General features: G+C 37.8%; 1 protein-coding gene across 1 annotated transcript; it reads left to right on the plus strand.

The window, feature by feature from the left end:
* The first annotated feature begins 5,291 nt into the window (after positions 1–5,291).
* Positions 5,292–20,346, plus strand: ccn1l2 (cellular communication network factor 1, like 2). The gene is made up of 5 exons (XM_049486145.1): positions 5,292–5,641; positions 12,908–13,121; positions 14,770–15,105; positions 15,860–16,059; positions 17,800–20,346. The coding sequence occupies exons 1-5, from the start codon at positions 5,564–5,566 to the stop codon at positions 18,103–18,105; spliced, it is 1,134 nt and encodes a 377-aa protein (XP_049342102.1). The 5' UTR covers positions 5,292–5,563; the 3' UTR covers positions 18,106–20,346.
* The last annotated feature ends 2,947 nt before the right edge of the window (positions 20,347–23,293 follow it).

The following is a 23,293-nucleotide window of genomic DNA, read 5'->3' on the forward strand; positions in this document are numbered from 1 at the left end:
GGGCACAATCTGCTCACACACACCACATTACTTACACACATACACAGGCTGTAGACCACACACAGTCTGTGTGTTTTTGGGGGCATGCGATGATGCGGGCACTGATGATCCTGGGAGCGTTTCAGGACATCCCCATGAGGAATGTGCATCACCTGTGACCTCTGAAGCTGGTGTCAGTAGTTGAGGGGTCAGGGTTCAGAGAGACACAGCTGATTCCACATACACCAGAGTGTGGGAGACATTAGCCTGTGTACTGCTGACCTCATGTGAGGTCGATGAGTTCTCTAATAGAGACAGAAGACACAGTTTATGCCAGGAAAACGTCCATGATTAACTTTAACACAGATTCTAGTCCGGAATGTAATAATAAATCAGTGTATTTTTGTGGGCCAGATTATGTCAGGCCCCGTTTGTCCAAAACTGGACTTTTATTAATGTCTTATGTTTGACTATGCCTAATTTTTGGATTCCTACGTAAAACAGATAAATAGTTAATTATAATATAATAAATAGCTAATATCCGCTAATTAGTGTTACAGAAAAAAGAAGATATGGGGAAAAAGGTGATGTCCCACCCGTGATTTGTCCTGAGGAGGTAAAAAAGTACATTATGGAACTTCATTCCCCAGAGTAGGGTGAGCTGTAACGAGTTTTGAGTAGCTATCTGCATTTAGCTATTTAAATTAGGCCAGATTATGGACAATGAGAGGAATGTTTGATAAAAAAATATGCTATAAAGTATAAATAAAGTATTAGTAATAAGATTAGTAACATACTGAAAATGTGGTGCTACATGTGTTTTAAGGTGTTGACTGGTTCCACATAAATAACATTCCCGTGAAAAGGAATAAATCAAAGGACTTTAACTGTCTTAATGTAATTCATTCCATTTATGTGTAAGCAAGTGAGGAAGGACTGGAGGGCTGATTTCCTTAAACGTAGATGTAGTTCATCATGGAGTTTAATGAAATGCGTCACGCAGCAACACTTCCCTCCATGCAGGTACACACTCACATACGCACATACGTTGTTGGGTTGTCAGTCTGATGTAAATCCTGGTGAGTCACTGGAACAGCAATTCCATAACTGCTCAGAAGAATAAAAACAACCAGGCCTTCTCTATTTCTCTCTCATATACACACACACACACACTCAGTACCCAGTTTGCAGCATAGGTTCCTGTTCACTCTGTCCAAATGTCCATCGTCACAGGTGTGCTTTTGGCCCAGAATGGAGTGTTTCGTAGCGCACAGGTGTGAACTGTAACACGAGTGCATTAGTGAATAACAGTGCTGGCAAAAGTGAAGGAAATAAATGAAAGCTTTTTCGGCACCTTCTCCTGCCACCAATTTCTAAACACACCTGCCACCGTGGATTTGCATTTGTTCTTAATGTGCACACACGCATACACACACGCATACACACACACATACACACACACAATTAGTCTTTTTTGTTAGTACATTCACATACAGAAAACTGTAGCATGCCTTTGCATGCATTAAAGACTTAAAATAGTGCTCCACATTCCAGGTCATACATAAACACACCACCAAATGCTTGTATAGCTTTGCATTAGCAAGATGCCAAACATAGCGTTAGTCTTTAAAGTGAAAACATTCTGTGAGGCAGATGTAGTAAATCTGATTAGTAATTTAAAAGCACTCAGGAAGCCAAAAGCAGAAACATGGGGACCAGTAATATCTTAGGTTACCTTAGGTTACTATAGGTCATGAAAGTGACTACTGATATGATTTTAATCTGGGATATCCAGTTTGAATGTGTAGTGTAGTGTATGTAGTTTTTTCAAAGTGAGAGTCATAACTGTGAAGTTATTTCAAACCAGTATGAATCTGCAATGTCTGTAATTTGTACAGTCTAAGACAGTAACACATGTTCAGTGATTTAAACTGGTACTTATTTGCAGTGTGTCTAGTTTTAACAGTCAAACTAATAATTGTTGAGAGATCTCAATCCAGTGTGAATTCGCGGTGTGTGAAGTTTTTACAGTCTGAAAAATGTTAATCCAGTATGAATTTGCAGCATGTGCAGTCTGGAGCAATCCAGAATGAATCTGTAGTGTGTGCAGGCCTCACATTCTAATGGAAATGAAGTGATTTCAATCCAGTATGAATTAGCAGTGTTTAGTTCTTCAGTCTGACAATAATAATTATGGAGTTATTTTAATCCAGTGTGAATTTGCAATGTGTGTGGTTTTTGCAGTCTGACAGTACAGGTTACATAGAGTGAATATAACCCAGTATGAACTTGCAGTGTGAGTAGTGTTTACAGTCTGGAAATAATAACTGTCGAGTGATTGTAATCCAGTATGAATTAGCAGGGTGTATAGTTATTACAATCTGATATGTAGTAATGTAGAGTGATTTCAATCCAATTTAAATGACATTTGCAGTGCACATAGTATTTACAGTATGACAGTAAGGATTATGGAGAGATTAATATCCGGTATGAATTTGCAGGGTGTGTGCAGTTTTTTTTTTTACTATTTCATGAAATTAGTTCTTTATGAAGAGAAATGAGTAATGCTGCACCATGCTCACTCATACCACATAAGTCCACATGATTCTGTATCTCTGTATTAGTCAGTTTGTCCAGAAATGCATATGAAACATGTCCTTAAGTGGTGACTCAATGTGTAAATTGCACTTCCTGACTCTAGGGAAAAGAGAGAAAAATGTCAATTCCCACATAAAGCCGCTTTAGGGATGAACGTTATTCTTCTACAAACAATGGACTGGTGTTACGTTAAAGCTGCACGGCATTGTGGGAGTGTGTAGCTCAACCTGTTCTAGTGTGTGACGGTGTGTAAACTTGCCCACTTTGACCCCCGCTGGTGGAAATGTTTGTCTGGAGCATTAACAATGGCTGGGTCCGAGCCAGAGCGTCCGAATGCCAAACACTCTTAGCACCTTTGTCATTTTTTCCCATTCTCTCCACTCTCTCTTTCTCTCTGTCTTATTCTCTTACACAGACACACACACATACACACTGCTCCTCCTCTTGCTGTGTGGTGCGAGAAGGCATGCACACACATCCTGCTTTTGTGGGGCAGGAATTTGTGGAATTTGGAACACCATTCTACGCCCTCTGGAGATGCTGGAGCTTTAATGGAAGATGCACCTGAAGATGAAGAAGAGTGAGGCTGATGGGACACCTTTGGTTATGGTACTCATTAAACACACACACACATGAATAAAACAGCTAGGCCTTGAGAATGGGCAACAAAAAATCAAAACCCACTTCTAGGATAATACTATTTTTATGAACACTGCTTTAAAGATCTTGATTAAACATCACTACTAAATTTCAGTTCCAAAGGCACTGTGCAGAGCTCCATCACTCCAGAGAACGCTACACCACTGGAGGACTTCATACGTAATAATCTGATGGTACTTGGTATCAACATGATGACCTGGGTGGGACTGAGAATTGAGTGTAAAAAGTCACAGTAAGTATTATCTTTATCTTTTGCTCATAACATTATCTGACTGACAGGATGTGTTCAATTTTGAGAAGATTGGACACATCAGGATCTTGTCTCCTTCTTCCTGGGGTTCTCCTGCTCAGAAGGTGCTCTGTTCCTGTTCTGGGCGTTGGTAAGGCTGACCCGAAGCCCCGACTGACCCCTGCTCCGAACTCCGAGAAAGCACCTTTCAAGTGCTGTGGAGTTGACAATGGGAATGTTTGGTCTTTCCTCTGAAAACATGGGAACGGACAGGGGTTTCCTGGAACATGGCCTGCCTTGAGGAAAATCTAGCAGCGAGTTCTGCAGCCTGACAGGAAAAGCTCACAGCAGAAGGTGTGTGAGGATATCACAGTCTGTGTGTTTGTGTGTGTGTGTGTGTAGAACCTGTCGAGTTGTTTATGGGGGTTTCTTCTCGGTCTGCATCAGAGCTTCCTATTACAAAGGAAAAGCACTCAGAGCGGAGTTCCCTCTGCAGTTTTTCCACTACAACATTACACACATAGACACAATGACACACACATTTTGGACTCTACTCGAATCTGATCTAGATTAGATAACCTAGTCTTTAATGAAATTATGTGGCCATATATGCACCCTCTTCTTTATGTGTGCAACATGTGGTTTTGCATTATCTGTTTAAAAAAACATGTTGTCTTGAAGGCTGTATATGTTGCTCTTAGATCTTAATGTATTTTTCTGAAATAATGCTGCCATTACAGATACAACCCCAGACATAATGATTCAACCCCATACCATGACAGACCCTGGCTTTTAAAAATGATGCTGATAGCAGTCTGGATGGTTCTTTTCACTTTCTTTAAAAAATCAGTATAAAAATCTTGATTACTGACGTTGGATGACAGTATACATTTCCATTGTGAGAATGTATCAAAGGTATTCACATTCATTACCCAGGTAGAAGTGCAGATACTAGGATTTAAAAAACACATCTGTAGAAGTTGAAGTATTGTAGGTTTGTTAATTAAATAAAACAGTAATGGTTTCAAAACTAATAAGTAAAAGTAACGTAAATATTAGAGGGAGAATATGCAAATATTGTTTTTAAATATATAAATAAATCTATGCCAATATTCTATTTGATCAGACTAACCATCATAACTGCCAGTAATAAAAAAATAAATAAACATAAGAAACATTGTGGGGAATTCTTTGTTGTTGTTTTTTTTTGCTTGTTTGTTTTGCATTGTCTTAGGCCCAATCCCTTTTTCAGTTATGGGTGTCCCGATTCTTGTTAGGCTGGAGGGGTAGGGGGGAGGGGTAACGGTTGTTAGCCCTTCATACAGAGATTTTTAGATACACATTTTAAACCGATGGGTATGAGAATTACTGGTAAGGTGGTGAAACAAGTCACCAAAGAAGCCCACAAATGTAAGCAGTTTCCTTGTTAAAAGACTATTAGCATTATATTACTATGGTTTAAAGTATAGTTTTAATAATTTATGGCCAAATTCTTTATAACAAGCATAAAAATAGTGTGTGAAGCCCCTTTAATTCTGCAGAAAAATGTTGTGTTTCAGCTGCATGCAGTAAACATACTGAGTTTTGTTGGGTGTTGCCATACAGACTTAATTTTTAAATATTAAAAACTTGATCAAATTAACTGCACATTTCTTCTCAGCACCATTACACTTTACAATGTGTGTGTGTCTGTGTGTGTGTGTGCATGCCTTTTACCCATCTGCTTCCTTGCTCTCTGTGTGCTTATGTCAGAGGGGACCTGTCCACCCTCCCCCACCCCCCACTCCCCTTTTTATAATTTGACCTGCTCCAGCTCTGATCCTCCATAAAGCTGAACTGGGCTCCAGGAGCCACTCACACACACTCTCACACACTCACACTCTGGCTCTCTCTGGATTTAACTCTGGATTTCTAACCTGTGACTCAATTCACTGGCTGAAAGGTGAAAGAGGCCAAAACGAAGACAAGCAGTTAGTCAGTGGATGCTGACTGCAGGTTTAGGATTATTTTGGTGGATTAAAACTTGGAATCTTAATTTCTTAATATTTTTTCAAATATTGTTTTTATCTAGTTATAGTACAATACGACTGCAGAGGAATGTATTCTTTAAGGAGTGTCAGGATGGACACTATTTTTGGCACCATTCTACTGCTAATTCTCTACACTGCTGGAAAAGTAAGTACATACAATCTGCTGAATGTAAAATAAACCAGATTACCCATAGAACATCACTCATTAAGTTATGTATAACAGTAGGATTTTATATATTAGTATAATTACATATTAGACACTGTAAATGGTGTAGAAATATTAGAGAAAAGTGATATCATCAGTGCTTAAAATTCTGAATTTAAATCACTATACCAAGAATGTAACAAATATAACAACAGTTTTGAGACTCATATTTTTAAGTGTGTCAAATGTATCTTTAGACACTTTTTTTTTTTTTTTACAAATATGTACAAATATGTTCTTTTGTCCTTGGAAAAATTTTTAACACCATAAAAAAGTATTTCTACATTTTAAAAGCAACAATAGAATTCAAAGGGGCAAAAAAATAGTACAATGTGCTATCTGTTGTGTTATGTAATATCTTGTTGCGCAATTTCAGCATCATCCCTTAGATAGAATGCAATTTAGCAATTTCGCTTTTTTTGTTCTCTGACTGAAAATGTACTATACAAGTAAGTAAAGCAAGCACTAGAAAACTAGAAAAAATGCTAAATGCTAGCATAACCGTTAACGTTGATGCTAATAAATACTTCTTTCCTTCTACATTAGTCAGTTAGGGTGAAAAAAAAATGCATTTCAATCAACCTGCCCTCAAAAACGGACCCCAAAGCTTAATTCTTAAGGTATATGATCAGAAGGGACAATCCTAGTCATTTTCTAAAACTATAAAATAGGTGGTTTTGTAGAAACAAGTTGTATCCAGTTTTTAAAAATATCTAGCAAACAAAATCCCACCCTCTATCCACAGCCCTCCTTTCAAAGCCACTCCCCAAAACACATTATCATGCATGAGTAGTCACACTAGTTCCGTTCTGGTTGGTTTACCTAATTTTTAAATGTTGGGGCATTTCCACCAACAAACATAGATTCTATAACCCAAAAAAGTTAATTCCCAGCAGGAGAAAAAAAATTATAGGTTCTTCAGTGCCAACTGAGAATCTCTATTAGAGAGTCTGTGGTTGTATATTCTATTAGAAATTCTCTGGTGCAATTCCCTTTGTTGATGACGTTGGTTCCACTAAAACTGCAAATGCGGACTGGTTGGTGAAAAAATGGTTCAAAAAGGGCTAACAGAGAGCTAGGAAGGGAGGTGCACTTGGAAGGAGGTCTTGAAAATTAACCCTTCAAGCACTTCTCAACTATATAACATCCTATATAAAGCCAATGTGGACTAAAAAGACCCTTGCTTCAAACTACAGATATCGTCAATGGAGGCATCATCAAACATACAGTCATGCAGATAAATCCATGCAAGACAAACACAGCTAGCTGGCTTGCAATATGGCCCTGTCCACACGTGGTAGTGTGTTTTTAAATAATGCAGGCTATTCTCTGTTTCTCCAGTAGCATTTAAAAAAAAGTCTGCTTTAATGCAAAGCCGACTCTAAACACTAGTGTGCGCATGCCAGACTAGCATTCCACAAAGAAATCACTATTACTATCTTTCAAAAGCAGCAAGAACACTCTCCAGTCATTAAGAACACAACTCAATATCATACAAATACTTAGAAGCTGATTTATTTCAGAAAAAAAAGCTTAACAATGCCATGTTGGCTAAACAGCATCACTTTTCAGGCTACAGGTTACTCCACTGTTTAAAATCCTCGCTAGTGTTCACTCTGGATTGACCATATCCTATCTAAGTCTAGTCGAAGCCTTTCTTACTTCCATATTTCTGTTACTTCTATAATATGTTATTGACATTCAATATGAAATCATCTTTCAAACATAATTTACAGTATACATTACAGTAACAATCAGTAACTGCAATACTTTTGCAAAAACAATGAAAATATTTACTTTGTTGTCGTTTATAAAATTCAAAGATGAGGAATTATGCCAATTTCTGTTGATAATGTTTCCCCTTTAACTCAAACAACCAAAGGGGGAAAATTAGTCTTTGGCATCAACTTGCTGGGAATAGGTCACAATAACCATTTTTAAACAATGTATTGCAAACATAATTGTGTATTATAATTTTAAGACATTTTATGCCAGTGATATAGTCATATAAATCCAATAATGCAAATACACCTTTTGAAAAGCATCCATAAATCTATTTATTATTAAGATTTCAATTGCAATATAAAAATGCAATATATAAATTAAAAAAACTAAATTACTGTAAATGTATATATTGCATTTTTATATTGCAATTGAAATCTTAATAATTAATTAATTAATTAATTATTGTTTTACCCACTCTTCCATTCAGAATTCTTTCAGCTGTGTGGTGTTTGAGATGGTTCTTTCATTTAAAAAACAGCACCTTAATCAGATTAAGAGGCGAAAATTGATGAGGTCAATCCAGAACTCTCTTTTTTTTCTTCTTTTGGGACATTGCTTTATGTATTTACTGGGATATTTTGGTCATTGTCAGGTTACATAGTTCACCTCTGCTTTAGCTTCTATTGTTCTATTACTGTCATGTTTTCTTTGAGCAATAAAACATTTATTGAACAATTTATAGTTTCAGCAAAGAAGCCCCAAGTTCTTGCTCAATGCTCAAATGCTGTGTTTGCACCAAAAAGTGTATTTCATTTTAATAGTCCGTCCTAATACTTAACCTGTCTGTATATGTGCAATATGTGATTCGAGGAATAAGAGCTAGTGCTTCTTTGGCTGGATGAAAGCAAAAGCTCATCCTTGGCTCAGCTCTCAACATGAAAACACCCATTATGAAATATTGGCTTGGGTGTGCACTGTAGGCTTAAGCTCATCCAGCACTTCTCTCAGACATATTTACTTTGAGCGAAGAAGGCACGTTTAGGTCACAGCTGTGTTGCTTCATGTGCGGGGGGGGAGAACAGAGGCTTTATCTGTCGTGATGAAGCTGTCACTTTTCATCCAAGAAGAAGATGAAAGTCTCTCACATGTTCCAACTGTAGTTTCGTGCCAGAACCATGTAATCGCATATGGAAATGTATTAATCTGCACTGGACTTGGGCACCACCCTGTTTAACTGAGCCTTTTCCCCATAGCTTAGGTCCATACATTTCCAATTCTTTCCAGATCATTAGGATTGTGATCCATGAACTATTCTCCCCAGTCTATACAACACAAATGTCTTCAACATCAAATCTTTCTTTATTTTTAATCTTCATTAATCTGGTCATATAATAAATAATAATAATAATAATAATTTTATTTATATAGCACCTTTCATACATAAGATGTAGCTCAAAGTGCTTTTCAATATAAGATCAATATACAAGATAATTACCAGAGGTACATTACAACAAGGTAAACAAAATAATAGGAAAAGTGAATACCAAAAAAGAAATGTAGAAAAAAAAAAAAAAAAAAAAAATCAGCAAAACATAGAAACAATAAATATAAAATATAATTTATAAAGCTAGTAGAAAGCGAGGGTGTATAGATGTGTTTTAAGCTGTTTTTTAAATTGTGTAATATCTGGTGACTGTCGAATGTGTATCGGTAGAGAGTTCCAGATTTTTGGTGCATAAAAACAGAAGGCAGCTTCACCCGTCTTTTTATATTGCATTTTAGGAATATCTAATAAAGCAGCTCCTGATGATCTTAGAGCTCGATCTGGAACATATTCTGTCAATAGTTCGGAAATGTACTGAGGAGCAGATCCAGTCATATTAAGCAGGGTTTATTGTATTTGTATAATATTTATACTTTATTATGACATTAGTACTGCTATCCCCTAAGGGTACTGCTATCAGCACTGATGGTTGAACATCTTAAATACTTCTGTGATTTAAAATGAATTTAAATGTACAAAGAGGTGGAAAGTGGTGAATTACATTTACTCAAGTTACTGTAATTGAGTAGATTTTATGAGTAATTTGTCATTTTTAAAGTAGTTTTTAAAATAGGTAATTTTACTTTTACTCAAGTACATTTTGACACAAGTAATTTACATTGCTACATTGGAAAACTCCCCATTATTGAGTAAAAAATAAAATGCTGGGGGAAACAAAAAACAATTGTCTGAATAATAAAAAAAAAAAATTGGCACGAATGCTCGCGCGTGGAATAAGGAGGCAATGACGTCCTCATTCCATGCAAAATGTGCTCCGCCGGACAGAGCTGTCAGCTTTCAAAACTTCCACATCAAACCTGAGAAAGCATGTGGTGGTAAGATTTTTTATCATTAAACAATCTGCTTAAATGTAAAAAAAAAAAACATGTAAATAGCAGTTAAAGCTCAGCAATAGCAAGTTAAAAAATAATAATGAACTGTAAAACTATAAAAATACAGTTTATAGTCACCTATATTACCATAACCTTTTAACAGTAAAGACAAAAATGGATTATAGAAACCTATACCACTTGTTATTGAAAATGTTTTATGGAGTGGTCTAAACAAATACTGTCTGAAAGGTCCAAATTATTATGTGGAATAATAATTCATTAAAAACTATTTAATTTATTATTTGCTTTTACTTTTTTACATCAAATAATTAAAAGTAACTATTTTACTTTTACTCGAGTAGATTTTTAGATGGGTACTTTTACTTTTACTTGAGTAGAATTTTAGCAAAGTAAAGGTATTTTTACTTAATTACAATTTTTCAATACTTTTTCAACCTCTGAATGTACACTACCACTCAAAAGCACCATAAATTAGTCACCCAAACTATAAAGATAAACATATGGAAATATTTAGTAAAAAAAAAAAATCTATGTTTTATATTTTAGATTCTCCAAAGTAGGCACCTTGTGCTTAGATGACAACTTTCCACATCTTGTCATTTTTCGCAGTTAGATTTATGAGGTAGAGACACCTAGAATGGCTTTCGGTTAGTAGCTGTGCTGAATTTGTCAAGAGTTAATTACTTTAATTTCGTGTGCTCTTAATGAGTTTGAGATCATCAGCTGTGTTGTGAAAAGGTAGAGCTGGTATATGGTTTCTAATCCATATTATGGCAAGAACTACCAAACTAAGTAAATAAAATAAAAACTTTAAGAATTGAAGGTCAGTCTTTAAAAGTATCCACAAATGCAGATTGAGGAAGATAAAGAGTTTCCTCTGTTGCACAGGATAAGCTCATTTAAGGTTGCCAGAAATTGCAACTTAACAGAACCCCAGATAAGAGCCACTTAAATGCTTCACAGAGTATTTTGATTTGTTTAATACTTTTAAATTACTACATGATTCCTCATGTGTTCCTTTATAGTCTCGAATACTTCAGCATTCATTTACAATGTGGAAAAATGAAATACACTGAATGAGAAAGTGTGTCCAAACTTTTGACTGGTGCTGTATATTTAGGGTAAGATTTAAAAAATGTGTGTTAAAGAAAAACTGTTAAAATTAAAGCAAAAGGAATTTCAGAGGTAATGCCAGGAAGCTCTACACAAATCATTACAATATGCTGTTTAGAGCTTATACTCGTGATCTCATTGGTGTTATGTTAAAGCTTATGTCCTTAGGTTTTGGGATTTGTGAGATTGAGGGCCCTCTCTGGTGAGAATAGGTAATTGCACCGATCATGCGGAAGAATAATTTTAAACGGCGGGAGTGATGCGGTCTCCTTTCAGAGCGGATGAATCCGAATCCAGGTTAAAGAGAGCGAGAGTGAGAGAGCGCACTCAGTCAGAGTGAAATGTCTTCAGAGGATGTAAGAGAGTTATTATATACGGTTGTCAGTTTTGTCAGAGTAAATACTGTATATTTGTTTTATGAGTGGATGAGCTGCTAAGGTCTTAGTTTCCCCTTCTGAATCTCCATTGCTCCACCAGCTGCTCGCTTTCAGTAATGGTACATTCACACTGCAACTAAAAGGCATCGCGTTTTTTAAAATCCATTCTTTTAATGCCCTTTGAAGCCTGCTAAAATATCCAGCTCAGGACCTGCTGGTCCTCCGTCTCTGTAATCAAACAGAGAGGTAATGTAGAGCACAGTAAAGTCTAAAAAAAGGGAAGGGCACTTGAGACTGTAAAATCGCTTTGTTTTCTTACGCTGTAGTTCAGTCTGTGATCTGTGTGGTCCGTGTGGGGCTGATTGAAACTCGCTTCTCATTTTCATTAAGTTGAAAATATCAAAACTTTTTGCCGCTCGCGTGGCCTCGTTCGCGCCACTGCTGTCGCTCTGTTTAGAAAACAAGGGGAGGCGGAGCAAAAAATGATTCGCGTCTCTGCAGTGTAAACGTTCCGTAAAACTGAACCAGTTCCTCTTTCAGAGGCTGTACACGTTACATAAGCACCTAAAGATGCATGACGTGGCCGGAAGAACTTCCGCGAAAAGCGCCCCGAGAACCCTGTTTTTAAAATGAATATATTAGGCTTAGCTGGGATGGTCTTTCCAGCACACTGGTACCATTAAACACAATATTCTGTCCCTTCTTTACTCAGAAATGCCTTTGCTTTCAGTTAAGAAACAAAACACTACGGACTGCCGCTTTAATTGCTGTAAAGTACAGCCTTACTTTTTTATTAGAAGGCCAATATAATATAACATGCAATGTTATATTATATTGCTGTGGTGTTTCCACTGTAAATATACAATTAATGCCGACCTTACACTAATTGATTTTTAAGCAATTTCATTGTCGCTGACAAATTTCCAGTGTCGGGATAAAATCATGAGAGTCGAGTTGCTAGAGTCGAGTTGCGGTTGCGTCATCTCCATCGTTCAGTGTGAGGTGGTTAGTGTATAAGTCTTTTTCTCATCCTGGCGTTCAGATAAAATAAATTGTGTTTAATATTATTACAAGTCTTGAGAAATTGGCTCACGCAAATAGTGTGATAGAGTGTCGTTGGCAGGTCTTACCATTCATACCACAACAATAAAATTAATAACATTTTATTTATAAAAATCTCAGAAATAATCGAATTGCCGTCTTGCAAATAGTGACCTTGCAAGATCCCAAGTCTTTGCAAAATCTTAGTCTGTGACTAAGAAGTGTATGAGTAAAAAGTCTGTTACTTGTCTTTAGATCTGAGAGGGTGTCGGACTTTAGTCTATTAAAAGTCTTTTGAGGGTTTTTTTTATTCATCTAGTGTATGGTTAGCATAAGAAGTTTAAAGTGTAGCGATATTAAACCCACACATTCTGATTTTCATGATGTCACTGTGCACCAGTGGGTGGGCCTGAAATATTAACCAATGATATCATGTTTAACTCTTCTTTCAACAGCTGGTTCAGTATAATGAATTTCTTTCTGAATTCTACAAGTTTACAACATTAAGTCATTGTGGACTGTTCGTTCCCTCCCCTCTGCTGTGGTTTCCCAGGTGGCGGGTGGCTGTTCCGGCCTGTGTTCCTGCCCTCCGTCACCTCCCTCCTGTCCACTGGGAGTGAGCTTGGTGCTGGATGAGTGTGGCTGTTGTAAGGTGTGTGCACAGCAGTTTAACCAGGAGTGCAGCCCAGAAAAGCCCTGTGACCACATCAAGGGCCTGCGCTGCCACCTAGGGGCTGGAGGAGACCCGCAGCGTGGCCTGTGCAGAGGTGAGGCCGGACGGCACCAGACATGTATAAAGTACTAGAGACCCAGACTTAAGTAAAATTACAAGTTTTCTAACTAAAAATGACTTGAGTAGAATTTGAAGTGTTCTTTAAGCTCCACACTTAAGTGAAAGTTTTAAAGTATTCAACATTTTTTGGTACTTTAGGTGTTGCAAATGGTTTATTCTAAAATGTACTACGAAAGTACTAAAAGTAAAAGTACAGTACAGTGTTAACTATAGTTTAGTTATTACAGAAAGCAGTGGAAAGTTCTCAAAGTGAAAGGCAGAACAGGAGCAGAGAGGTCTTCTTATAAGTCAGTGTGGGTTTGGAATGAGTCGTAATATTTTTCATAATTGTAATGAGTAACAATAAAAATAAAATAAACCATAAAAACAGTAACAAAAATGTATCAAAATAAAAGCATTAATCTCATTGAAAATATATAGTGAAATAAAAAAGTGGAAATAAAGAAAGTGGATAAATTTTAGTAATAATACATATATACATCTCTAGATGGCATATGGATGTAAATCTCTGACTTCACACTGATTTATTCAGTTCCTTTGTGAAACCTCATGTGATTATTTTTAAATATAATTTGGCTTTTAAAAATGTATTGAATTAATTGGAGCATGATTTGAGGGTTTACTCTTTATATGTTCACTGTTCACTGAGTAGCTTAATAGTAGGTTTCCTGGAGTTTCACAGAATAGCGCTGCCCTTGCTCAAACACCCCCATCAACTCTATTAACTAGCTTTAAGAAAATGAGCAAACCTGACTCTGCCAGACTAAGTGAGTGACATGCTTATTCTAATTGCATTGACTGGAAAAAGCAAAACTATTTAATTTTTGTTTACAAAGTTATGAAAGTGGATGAAAGTCAATTTAGGTCTAGTAATGAGGAAAAAAAATATATTTATATTATTTTAAACAGGTGATAAGTGCCTGTAATCATGATTTGGTACCAAAGACTAAGGAGGCCAATAGCAAATATGGACAGTATTGCTCTTACTACAGTGCATATACTATAATTAAAAATGTCAGGGAATCAGGATGAATTTTAGAATATAAAGGGCAGGGGCACAATCCTAAGCTGAACACCTGTTATCTCTGATCTGATTTTTGTTCAGTACACTTTAGCGATGCAGCATTAATGCAGAAAAGTACATTGAGAACTTACAGCTTATAAAGAAAAGTCCATGCATTTTTCAACAAGACATTGCAAAATCACATGCTGCACACATTACAAAGGCATGGCCATGGAGGATGAGTATATTATTACAGCACTGTCCTACCTCTGTGGACAATTTTGAAAAAAGAAACACTTGACCACTTGGTTTCCTCAGTGTCAAAACATATTTTAAGTGTTATGAGAATGAATGACAACATTTACTGTCCCAATATTCTTGGAAATTAAATCTAAGTAAATGTAAGAAACCTTTCTTTTTTAATTTTCCTTGCTTTCCAAACATTTTCCAATTTGGGGTTCCTAAAGCTTCTAAAATTACATTAATTTAACAGGATTTATATTCAACTACAAATGAATGGGGAGGCCCAGCTCTGAAGACCCAACACTATAATTATAACACTAGCCACGTCTAAGCACAACAATTTCTAACAAATCCTGTATTTGTTTTTTTTAATCAGCTGATGCTCAGGGCCGGCCGTGTGAGTTCGGTGGCCGTGTGTTCCAGCATGGGGAGGACTTCCAACTCAGCTGTGAGCACCAGTGCAGCTGCATGGACGGTGTGGTGGGCTGCATGCCCCTCTGCCCTCACCACCTGCCTCTACCCATCTGGCACTGCACCAACCCACGACTGCACACCCCACCTGGACACTGCTGCCAGGAGTGGGTGTGCGATGACGACAACCGCATCAGCGAAGATCCCCATGACTCCTCACCTCAAAGCCCTCACACCAACCACATCAGCAAACTGCTGGAGGTGCCTGGTGGCCACCAGGCCAGAGGAAACACGTTCCAAGGTGAATATTATGTTTTTTTTAGTCAACAGTGTGCTGTAAACTGGATTTTAAAGGTTCCATAACACATAACAAATGTTTTAAAATGTCTGATATCTGATTTATTCAACTTTAGGATTCAGCCTCATGCTCAGTTTCATAGCTGAAAACAACATTATATAATTCAATAGTTTATATGTAATATAGTGTATGTAAAATAAATTATTATCATTAACTTATGTACTATAAATAGCTGTTGTTCAGCCTAGTTAGCCCAGTCAGGACAGCCTGCAGCATTACATATGGCGGCAGTGGCTTCAGCTGATGATGTGAATCCATAACCTGCCTTTCTATCTTGGCCACGCCCCTCTCCTCTTCCCAATGCCCCCAGGTCAAAAAGGGGTCAAAACAGACTCACAAACAAAACAGAGGAACGCAAAGGATGGAAAAGTATTGCAAAAAAAAGATTCATCCTAAAAAACATATTGCAAGTGAAAAAAGTTATGTTCTCTTCTTTCTTTGCAATATCAGATTATTTTTGCAACTTGTGAAGTTTTTTTTGTGATAGTTTTATTTTCTTGTAAGCGTTAAAAACCCTAATTTGACTCCATAAGAAGGCTTTAAGGTTTCCCTGAACAGATACAACTGAATTTGTTCAGTGTGGTGCTATGTTTAGAGTAGGTCCACCACCAAAATGATGTAGCCTAAAATGTTGTTAACACACTCTGGACATCAACAGAATGCTGATGCTGTCTCTGTGTTCTTGTCTTCTGTACAGAGTGGCTGTCGCTTCCAGTGTCTCAAGTGCCCTTCCCATCTTCCAAATGCTTCCCACAAACCACAGAGTGGACCCAGTGCTCCGCCTCTTGTGGCTTTGGCATTTCCAGCCGTGTGACCAACAGCAACCCGCGGTGCAAGCTTGTCCGAGAGACACGCCTCTGCCAGATCAGAGAGTGTGACATCACTCCAGCTGTCAGGGTGAGAATCCAAACACATGAGCATCTATTCACCGTACTTGAAAGGTCCTGTTTCAGGAAAAAACACATTTTTGAAAGATAAATTAATCACTGAAGCCTTTCAAAGGAACAGGCCTTGGCTTGTATATGGGCCACAGGTGTAAATGATATGGAACCCTTCTTTTCTCTGCAGTAAAATAAGTTATTTACATCCTGAAACTCCTACAGGACACCTCGAGAAGCTGTCTGTCCACTCTCTGGTCCACTTAATAATTTATGACCAGTATCTAATTACACCCCAGATTAAGTTATTTAGATAAAACAAACAGAATTTAGAACATTTTAGGGAAATGCTAGGCTAATGTTGCTAAAAGCACTAGCTTTAGTAGTTGCTTAGGTATCCAGCAAAAGGTGCTGGATTATTGGTCAGAGATTAAAGAGGTACAGCCATTTACAGTAATTGAACCAAGTTGTATTTTACCACAATATGTGAATTGTCTAGTTAATTCTAAAAGTAGGAATACACTTATTACATTAAAAATAAATTAGTTGCACCCAGAAGAAAGTGTCGGGTCAGAATGCTATTCTGAAAGAAGACAAATGTTACCAGGAACAATCCATTAATAACAACACATTGTTATGGGCAATATTTATTGAGTTAAACAGACAGAAGTAGTAGTAGTGTCTCTCAGTATTGAGTTGGGCTGCCATGTTTGGGCTGCCATGTTTGCCATTCTTTACTGGGAAACTGGCAGCCATCAGCAGCCAGTTTACTGATGCAACATATAGCAGTCCTACTACATGCTCTGCTGCCCGGTATCCCTCTACCGAAGGTGTCACTTTCTCCTCGTTCACTCCTCTCACTGAGAACGAGACACTGGCTCTCCTAACACGTAGCCGTCCTACTAAGTGTCCACTCGACCCAGTTCCTTCAAACCTACCATTGCACCTGCAATCATTTCGGCTATCACTCACACGATCAATGCTTCTTTAACTTCTGGTGTATTCCCAACTGCTTTCAAACAAGCACATGTGACACCACTGCTTAAAAAGCCTTCTCTCAACCCCACCCAGGTTGATAACTACAGACGGGTCTCACTACTACCTTTTTTCTCTAAAATATTAGAAAGAGAAGTGTGACTCTGATAAGCTAAAAACATTAAAATCTTATCAAGTAGATCATTAAACAGAATTTTAAGAATGAAAATACAGCTCTCCCCTCTCTGTGCAAACGTTTTCAAACTTCAGGTTTAGTTAAAAGAATAAGGGAATGAGGCAAAAAAATAAAAAATGGATGTTAGTGTGAGCAGATGCCCTGAAAAATCCATACTGATTTTTGAGTAGCTTCTCGCTATTAGCTATTTAAATTAGACAGATAACTGAGAATGCAGCTGTAGATTTTTTTTTTTAAATATGTAAAATGTGCCTCCAAAAGTTTTTATGTTCTATCTATTTATCTATTTATTTTGATATGACACCTCACCTCTCCTGGGAACTCTCCTCAAATTCATTTAAAGTCCATATATTTGCTAGCACCCCTAAACCTTTGATCCTAGAATCTCCCCTGGCCATGTATAAGTAGTCAGGTACAGATGAAAGACCCCTCCATGTTTACGACACATGCACGGCTGAGTGAAACTTGAATCATTTGCATGTCTCATAATGTCAAACTTACTCACCAGGTTTAGTGGAGGTTTTAACTAATTGCAATCAGTTTTTTTTATGTTGTAACCCCTATGTAAACTGTGTTTGTGTTTTTCAGAAAGGGAAGAAATGCAGGAGGACGGTGAGGCCCCGCGAGCCCGAGCAGATCACCTTCGCCGGCTGCAGCACAGTCCGGCGTTACCGACCACGAACATGTGGCTCCTGTGTGGACGGCCGGTGTTGCAGGCCGTCAGAAACCCGCACTGTTCCCCTTCGCTTTCACTGCGCCGACGGAGAGAGCTTCACACGCAGCGTCATGTTGATCCAGCGCTGCCGCTGCAGCAAGAGCTACTGCAGTACAGACAGGGACCACTCTGCTCCTGCAGTTAGCCTGCACAACGACATACACACCTTCTCACCCTGATCTCAGTCTACAGTCTCAAATGGACACGATTACCCACTTATCCGAAATGTAGTCCAGAAGCCAAAGTTTTGCACTGGAGCTACGAGGTTAATGTAGCTACCCGGTTTTGCTTGATAGCAAGTAAGCATAATTTACACTGCACTTCTAAATCATCACATACTAGCCGTACTACAACTTAATGAGATGTTTAGTATCTCTAACAGACATTACTCTGAACTGATGATTTAAGACTCCAAAGATCTCACAGCTCTCCATCTTCTTAACTCCAGCAGGACCAGTGTGTAGACGGAAAGCTTGCACTTTACTCTTCAGCCGCCTAACAACGAGGATCATCTTCCTCTGCTTAACTTTATCCCCTCTGGAACAGTCTTTAGTCCACTGGAAAACACCTGAGGCTTGCTTTTGGATGGAGCCACACTGACTAACTACAGACAGTTCTTTAGTTCTCAGTATATTCTTGTTGTTGGTTGCCAGGTTTGTTCAAAAGCCTGAACGGGGCTTTAATGATGTGTATACCTTGGAAATACCAAAGTTAGATTTGGTTTTATTTATTATAGTTTTCTGACTTTATGATCCTATCAGATGAAAAAGTTAAGTATCATAATATCTAAATATTACATATAGGGTCGGTTTCCCAGACAAGGATTAGGCATAGATTCAGTCTTCTTCTATCTAAATTTATCCTATTTGCTGATCAATTTAATAGGCCAACCTACTCACTATGACACCCCCTATCACTAGTAATGCCCCCAACACTAGGAGGGTGAAGGATAAAACATGCCTCCTCTAACACATTTAAGGCCACGCCTCTTTTTCTAACTGCTGCTGTTGCAGCATTACCATGTAGCCATTGCGTTTGAATGAAATCTCAGCAACTCGCCTCCGATACATCAGCTAATAGACACCTGTAGTGAACAACATCAGCTTGGGAAGAGAGCACCATATACCCACCCAGAGAGAGCAAAATCTATATATTTAATGGAAAATATCTATTTAACATGCTGTGTAGTCCAAGTTAAGGCCTAATCCATGTCGGGGAAACTGCCACTATGTCTTATAGTAATACTCAATCCATAATAACAGGGAGATTTAATCAGTTTTTCGATTTTGTTCTCAAAAACAATTTACACAATTCAATTGTTAAGATTTAAATGGTCATTAATAGTTGATTTCGAGAAAGATACAGTACACTACCTTGATTTTCCAGTACAGTAGTAAATTGTTTAACACTATTTGGCTTGGATTTTGGCTTAAATGTATTTTGGTGAACCAAAAACAAGAATTTTACCATTTATAAACACAGCAAATTCACCAAAACCCTGTGGAAATATTTGTGTTTAAACTAAAAACTCTGAAGACTGAAACATGAAGACATTTTAAAAGATTGTTGGAACTCCCCATTAGATGTTTTAGCTGGTATATCTTTTATGTTCTCAGATGTTGAGTGTTTTATTCAGGAACCCCTGAAAACCTGTTATGTGTATCATTGTTAGCTTTATGCTAACACACTACTAAAAGTCCCTTAAGTGAGGGAACAGAAATTAGCTTGATTGTGAAGGTGAGTTTCTGTTAGCGCTTACTGTTCTGTTTAAACCTATGTAAACATTACTGTAAATCCTTACACCTGTCCCATTCCTAACACATACGAGTTGCATGTATTTCTTCACAATCATTGACGTCCTATCCCATTTGGTAGGTAAGAATTAATTGCACTGTAGCCATAAATAAACTGAGACTGCTGCACGTTATGGAAACGCCTGTAAGTGCAATCAAGTCTTCCATAGAGCGCTCTATATCTAAAACTATATAGCCAGATGTGCTGGATTCAGCAAGACATATCCTAAGGAGAGATATGAATGGATTCATTCTCATAATGTAGCCTAGCATCTGTCCATTGTCTGCTGTGCTAAAATGTAGCTTTAATGTTTAAATGTATTTGTGAGTGAAAAGAAACGTGAGGAATGACACTGTAATGTAGATAACAGTGGTGTGTATGGAGAGTGTGTTAGATATTTGTACAGAATAGCATGTAAGCTTGCTTTCTTATTGTGCAGTATACAGGCTTCACCGTTGGTGGAGTGCCCAGTTGTTTTAGGAGATTGCTCCATTTTTCGGGGTGTGCTTTATGTTCTCAGATGCTTTCTTATACCAGAGTGAACAGCTGTCGTGTATTTACAGTGTCTGCTGTGGAAGAGTTTGACCTTAGTCAAATATTGTACATAAACTTCAAATGAAAATTCATTGTGTTCATTGTGTTTTATTTTGTCGGACAGATTCAAACATACAGAATGTCATAAACTATACACTTCAAATATCTGCACACAAACCTTTTGTTGAATTGCAATGCTATCCGGAAGAAAGAAAAAGGTTGCCAAGAACAATCAATCATAAAAAAATTTAGACAGATTATAGGCAATATTAAGCTACACACGCAGAAGTAGCATGGGACAAATGTGTAACACAAAAGTGCAAAAGTGGAGTTGTAGAGGTTCCTAATGATGTCCTGCAATAATCCATTAAATGCAGCTTGACTATTTCTGCAGATTTTACGATAGTTGTGTGTTGATAGGAGTGTTGATCCAATAAATTTTCACACATTTTCAATTAAGGGATACGTGGCTGGACATGGCATAGTATCTGTGCCTTCAAGACATGCTCTTGAGATGGCAGCAGTGTGTGGATAAGCATTGTCCTGTTATAATAGTTTACTAGAGTTTGCATTTAGAAAAGCTACTACTACTACTACTAGCTGCAGTAGCTTATTAACATAATGTTAGACTGTTAAGGTGCCTGTAATGAAGACTATAGGTGATTTGGCATCATACATAATTGCACCCCACATCATGACATCAGACATGTCACTAAAGATTATGCATCATCAGATATTTAAGAAACATGAGGAGTCAAAGCACCAACAGCACTTCTCAGCAGAGCTTCAGCCATTATGTTCTTATTTGAACTGGGTATTATGTCAAAGGAATCTGCCCAGTCATAAAACGGGCAAGCTACCTATTTTTCTGCGGACCAGGTAATCACTGAGCTTCAGTAAGGTTACTAACCAAAGCTAGGTAATTTATAACCACCACAATGAAGTACAGAGGGCATTTGGTGCATTGCAATCGTGTATATTCACTGATCAGCTACAGAGTAAGACTTTCCACTTTGTGTCAATCTGGCAACTCGTGCAAGCTTTGTATCTGGGAAGGAGTGGGAGGGACAAAATACCCTATCCAGTGTTTGGGAATTGGCCTCCTGTAGCTATTTCACACACTCTATTACTGATTGTTCCTTTAAGAAGAGATCAGTGAAACAATCTGCTGAAGTTGCTAAAGTTTTAAGAACAATGGACTGACCACCCCAGAGTCCGGACCTCAGCATCATTAAGGGCTAAAAGAGTGGGAAGCAATAAATGCTCAGTCTTCTAAGCCTTTTAAGCTAACTTCCTGTGTATTGTGCATCTGGAGCAACAGAAGCCACTGTAGAGGTGGGTTTGGAATTTAGGAGGAGTGTGTGATTGTTTGCACTGTGGCTTGCATTGTGTGCAGGGAGAGGAAGAAAAGACAGTCTGGTGCTGGAGCAAAATAATGTTTTTGCTTTATTATATATATTATATATACTGTATCTCTACACCTACTTACTCATGTAATTATTTATTAGCTTAATCATATGGCAACAGTGCAACACAAAAAAACATTGTGAGCATTCAATTCTACCAAAGAAAATGCCTTATTGAAGGGAGACACCAATAAAGAATGGCCAGATTGGTTGGAGCTGACAGAAAGGCTACTGTAACTCATAACTATTTATGTATAACTGTCTTGAATAAAAGAAATGCATTTTGGAATTAACAACATTTTTTGGTATGTTTAATTCAAGGAAGAGGCTACAAACAAAGAAAAACAAGTTGGCTTCTATTCTGTTAGCCAAAAGCAGTAGAGTCTGTAGTGGGCACAGGGTCACCAGAACTGGTCAGTTAATGACTGTAGAAAATTAGCCTTGTATGATAAACCTGGATTTCTGCCGAGGCTCACAGATGGTAAGAAAGTCATTTGATACCAGCAGCTTTAAAATCTCTGGACCTGTCCTACCAACAGCACAGGCTGGTGGAGATGATTTAATGGTGTGGGGAATGTGTTCTCTGCACATGCTTGGGTCATTAATGCCAGTAAAATATGGCTTCAATGCCACAGGATAGATCACTTTTATTGCTGACCATGTGCAGCCCTTCATGACCACGCACCATACCCACGGTTTACTTTATGTCAAAAAACAATTAGGTTCATAATAGCTTCATGACTATGACAATAAAGTCAGTGTTCTGCTAGTTCTTCCCAGTCCCCAAATCAGAAAACAGTAGAGCATCTTTGGGATGTGCTAGAATAGGAGATTCCCAGCTTAAAAATCTACTAAAGAATGCAAGGATTGTGTTACCCTGTGATGTCAACATGTAACATAATCTAAAAGCAATGATCCCAAAATATTGTTGAATCTATCCATATCCTGTAATTTTTGACTTAATCAGTGTTAGTCATAGGTAGCTAGATAAGCTATGTTATCTAGCTATACTAATTTAGATAGCTAGCCAACTTTGAAAATGGAGTTGGTTATCTGTCTGAAAATTTGCCTGAATCCTAATGGTGCTCTACCTTTACCAGTATTACCACATTTCTGGCTATCTCTTATTTTTTTAGGACAATTTAGAGCATAGCTTTAATTGCCGATTTGTTGGTGTTGTGTTCGAAAGCTAGCTCTAAGTAGCTAGCTTTCGAACACAACACCAACAAATCGGCATGTTGTGGGCACCATATAACTTACATCCACCAGCTTGCAGAGAAGTAGACTTGCATATGGTTGAAGGCACAACATTAAAAATACACACACTGTACATCTGCTCTTACCTTTGTGTGGAGGGGAAACTTGGTTGCAAAACACTGATCAAGCAGATGCTTCAGATGCTGGTAAAGCTGTTAAGTAAGATGTTAGTCTAAAAGATAACCTAACAGCCTCAGAGGCATCAGACATGTCTGCTTTACTGTAGCTACATAATCAAGAAATTACTCACAAAGTAACTTCTTTCCATAAAAATAAGGTTAATAATGACCTAGGGGTCAGGTAGGTGGAGCTTCACCTATCTCATGCTTCTTCCATCAAGCTTTTGAAGCTCATTGTCCTCTGCTGAATCTAGTTG

The sequence above is a fragment of the Astyanax mexicanus genome, chromosome 12 (assembly GCF_023375975.1).
Source record: "Astyanax mexicanus isolate ESR-SI-001 chromosome 12, AstMex3_surface, whole genome shotgun sequence".
Lineage (NCBI taxonomy): Eukaryota > Metazoa > Chordata > Actinopteri > Characiformes > Acestrorhamphidae > Astyanax > Astyanax mexicanus.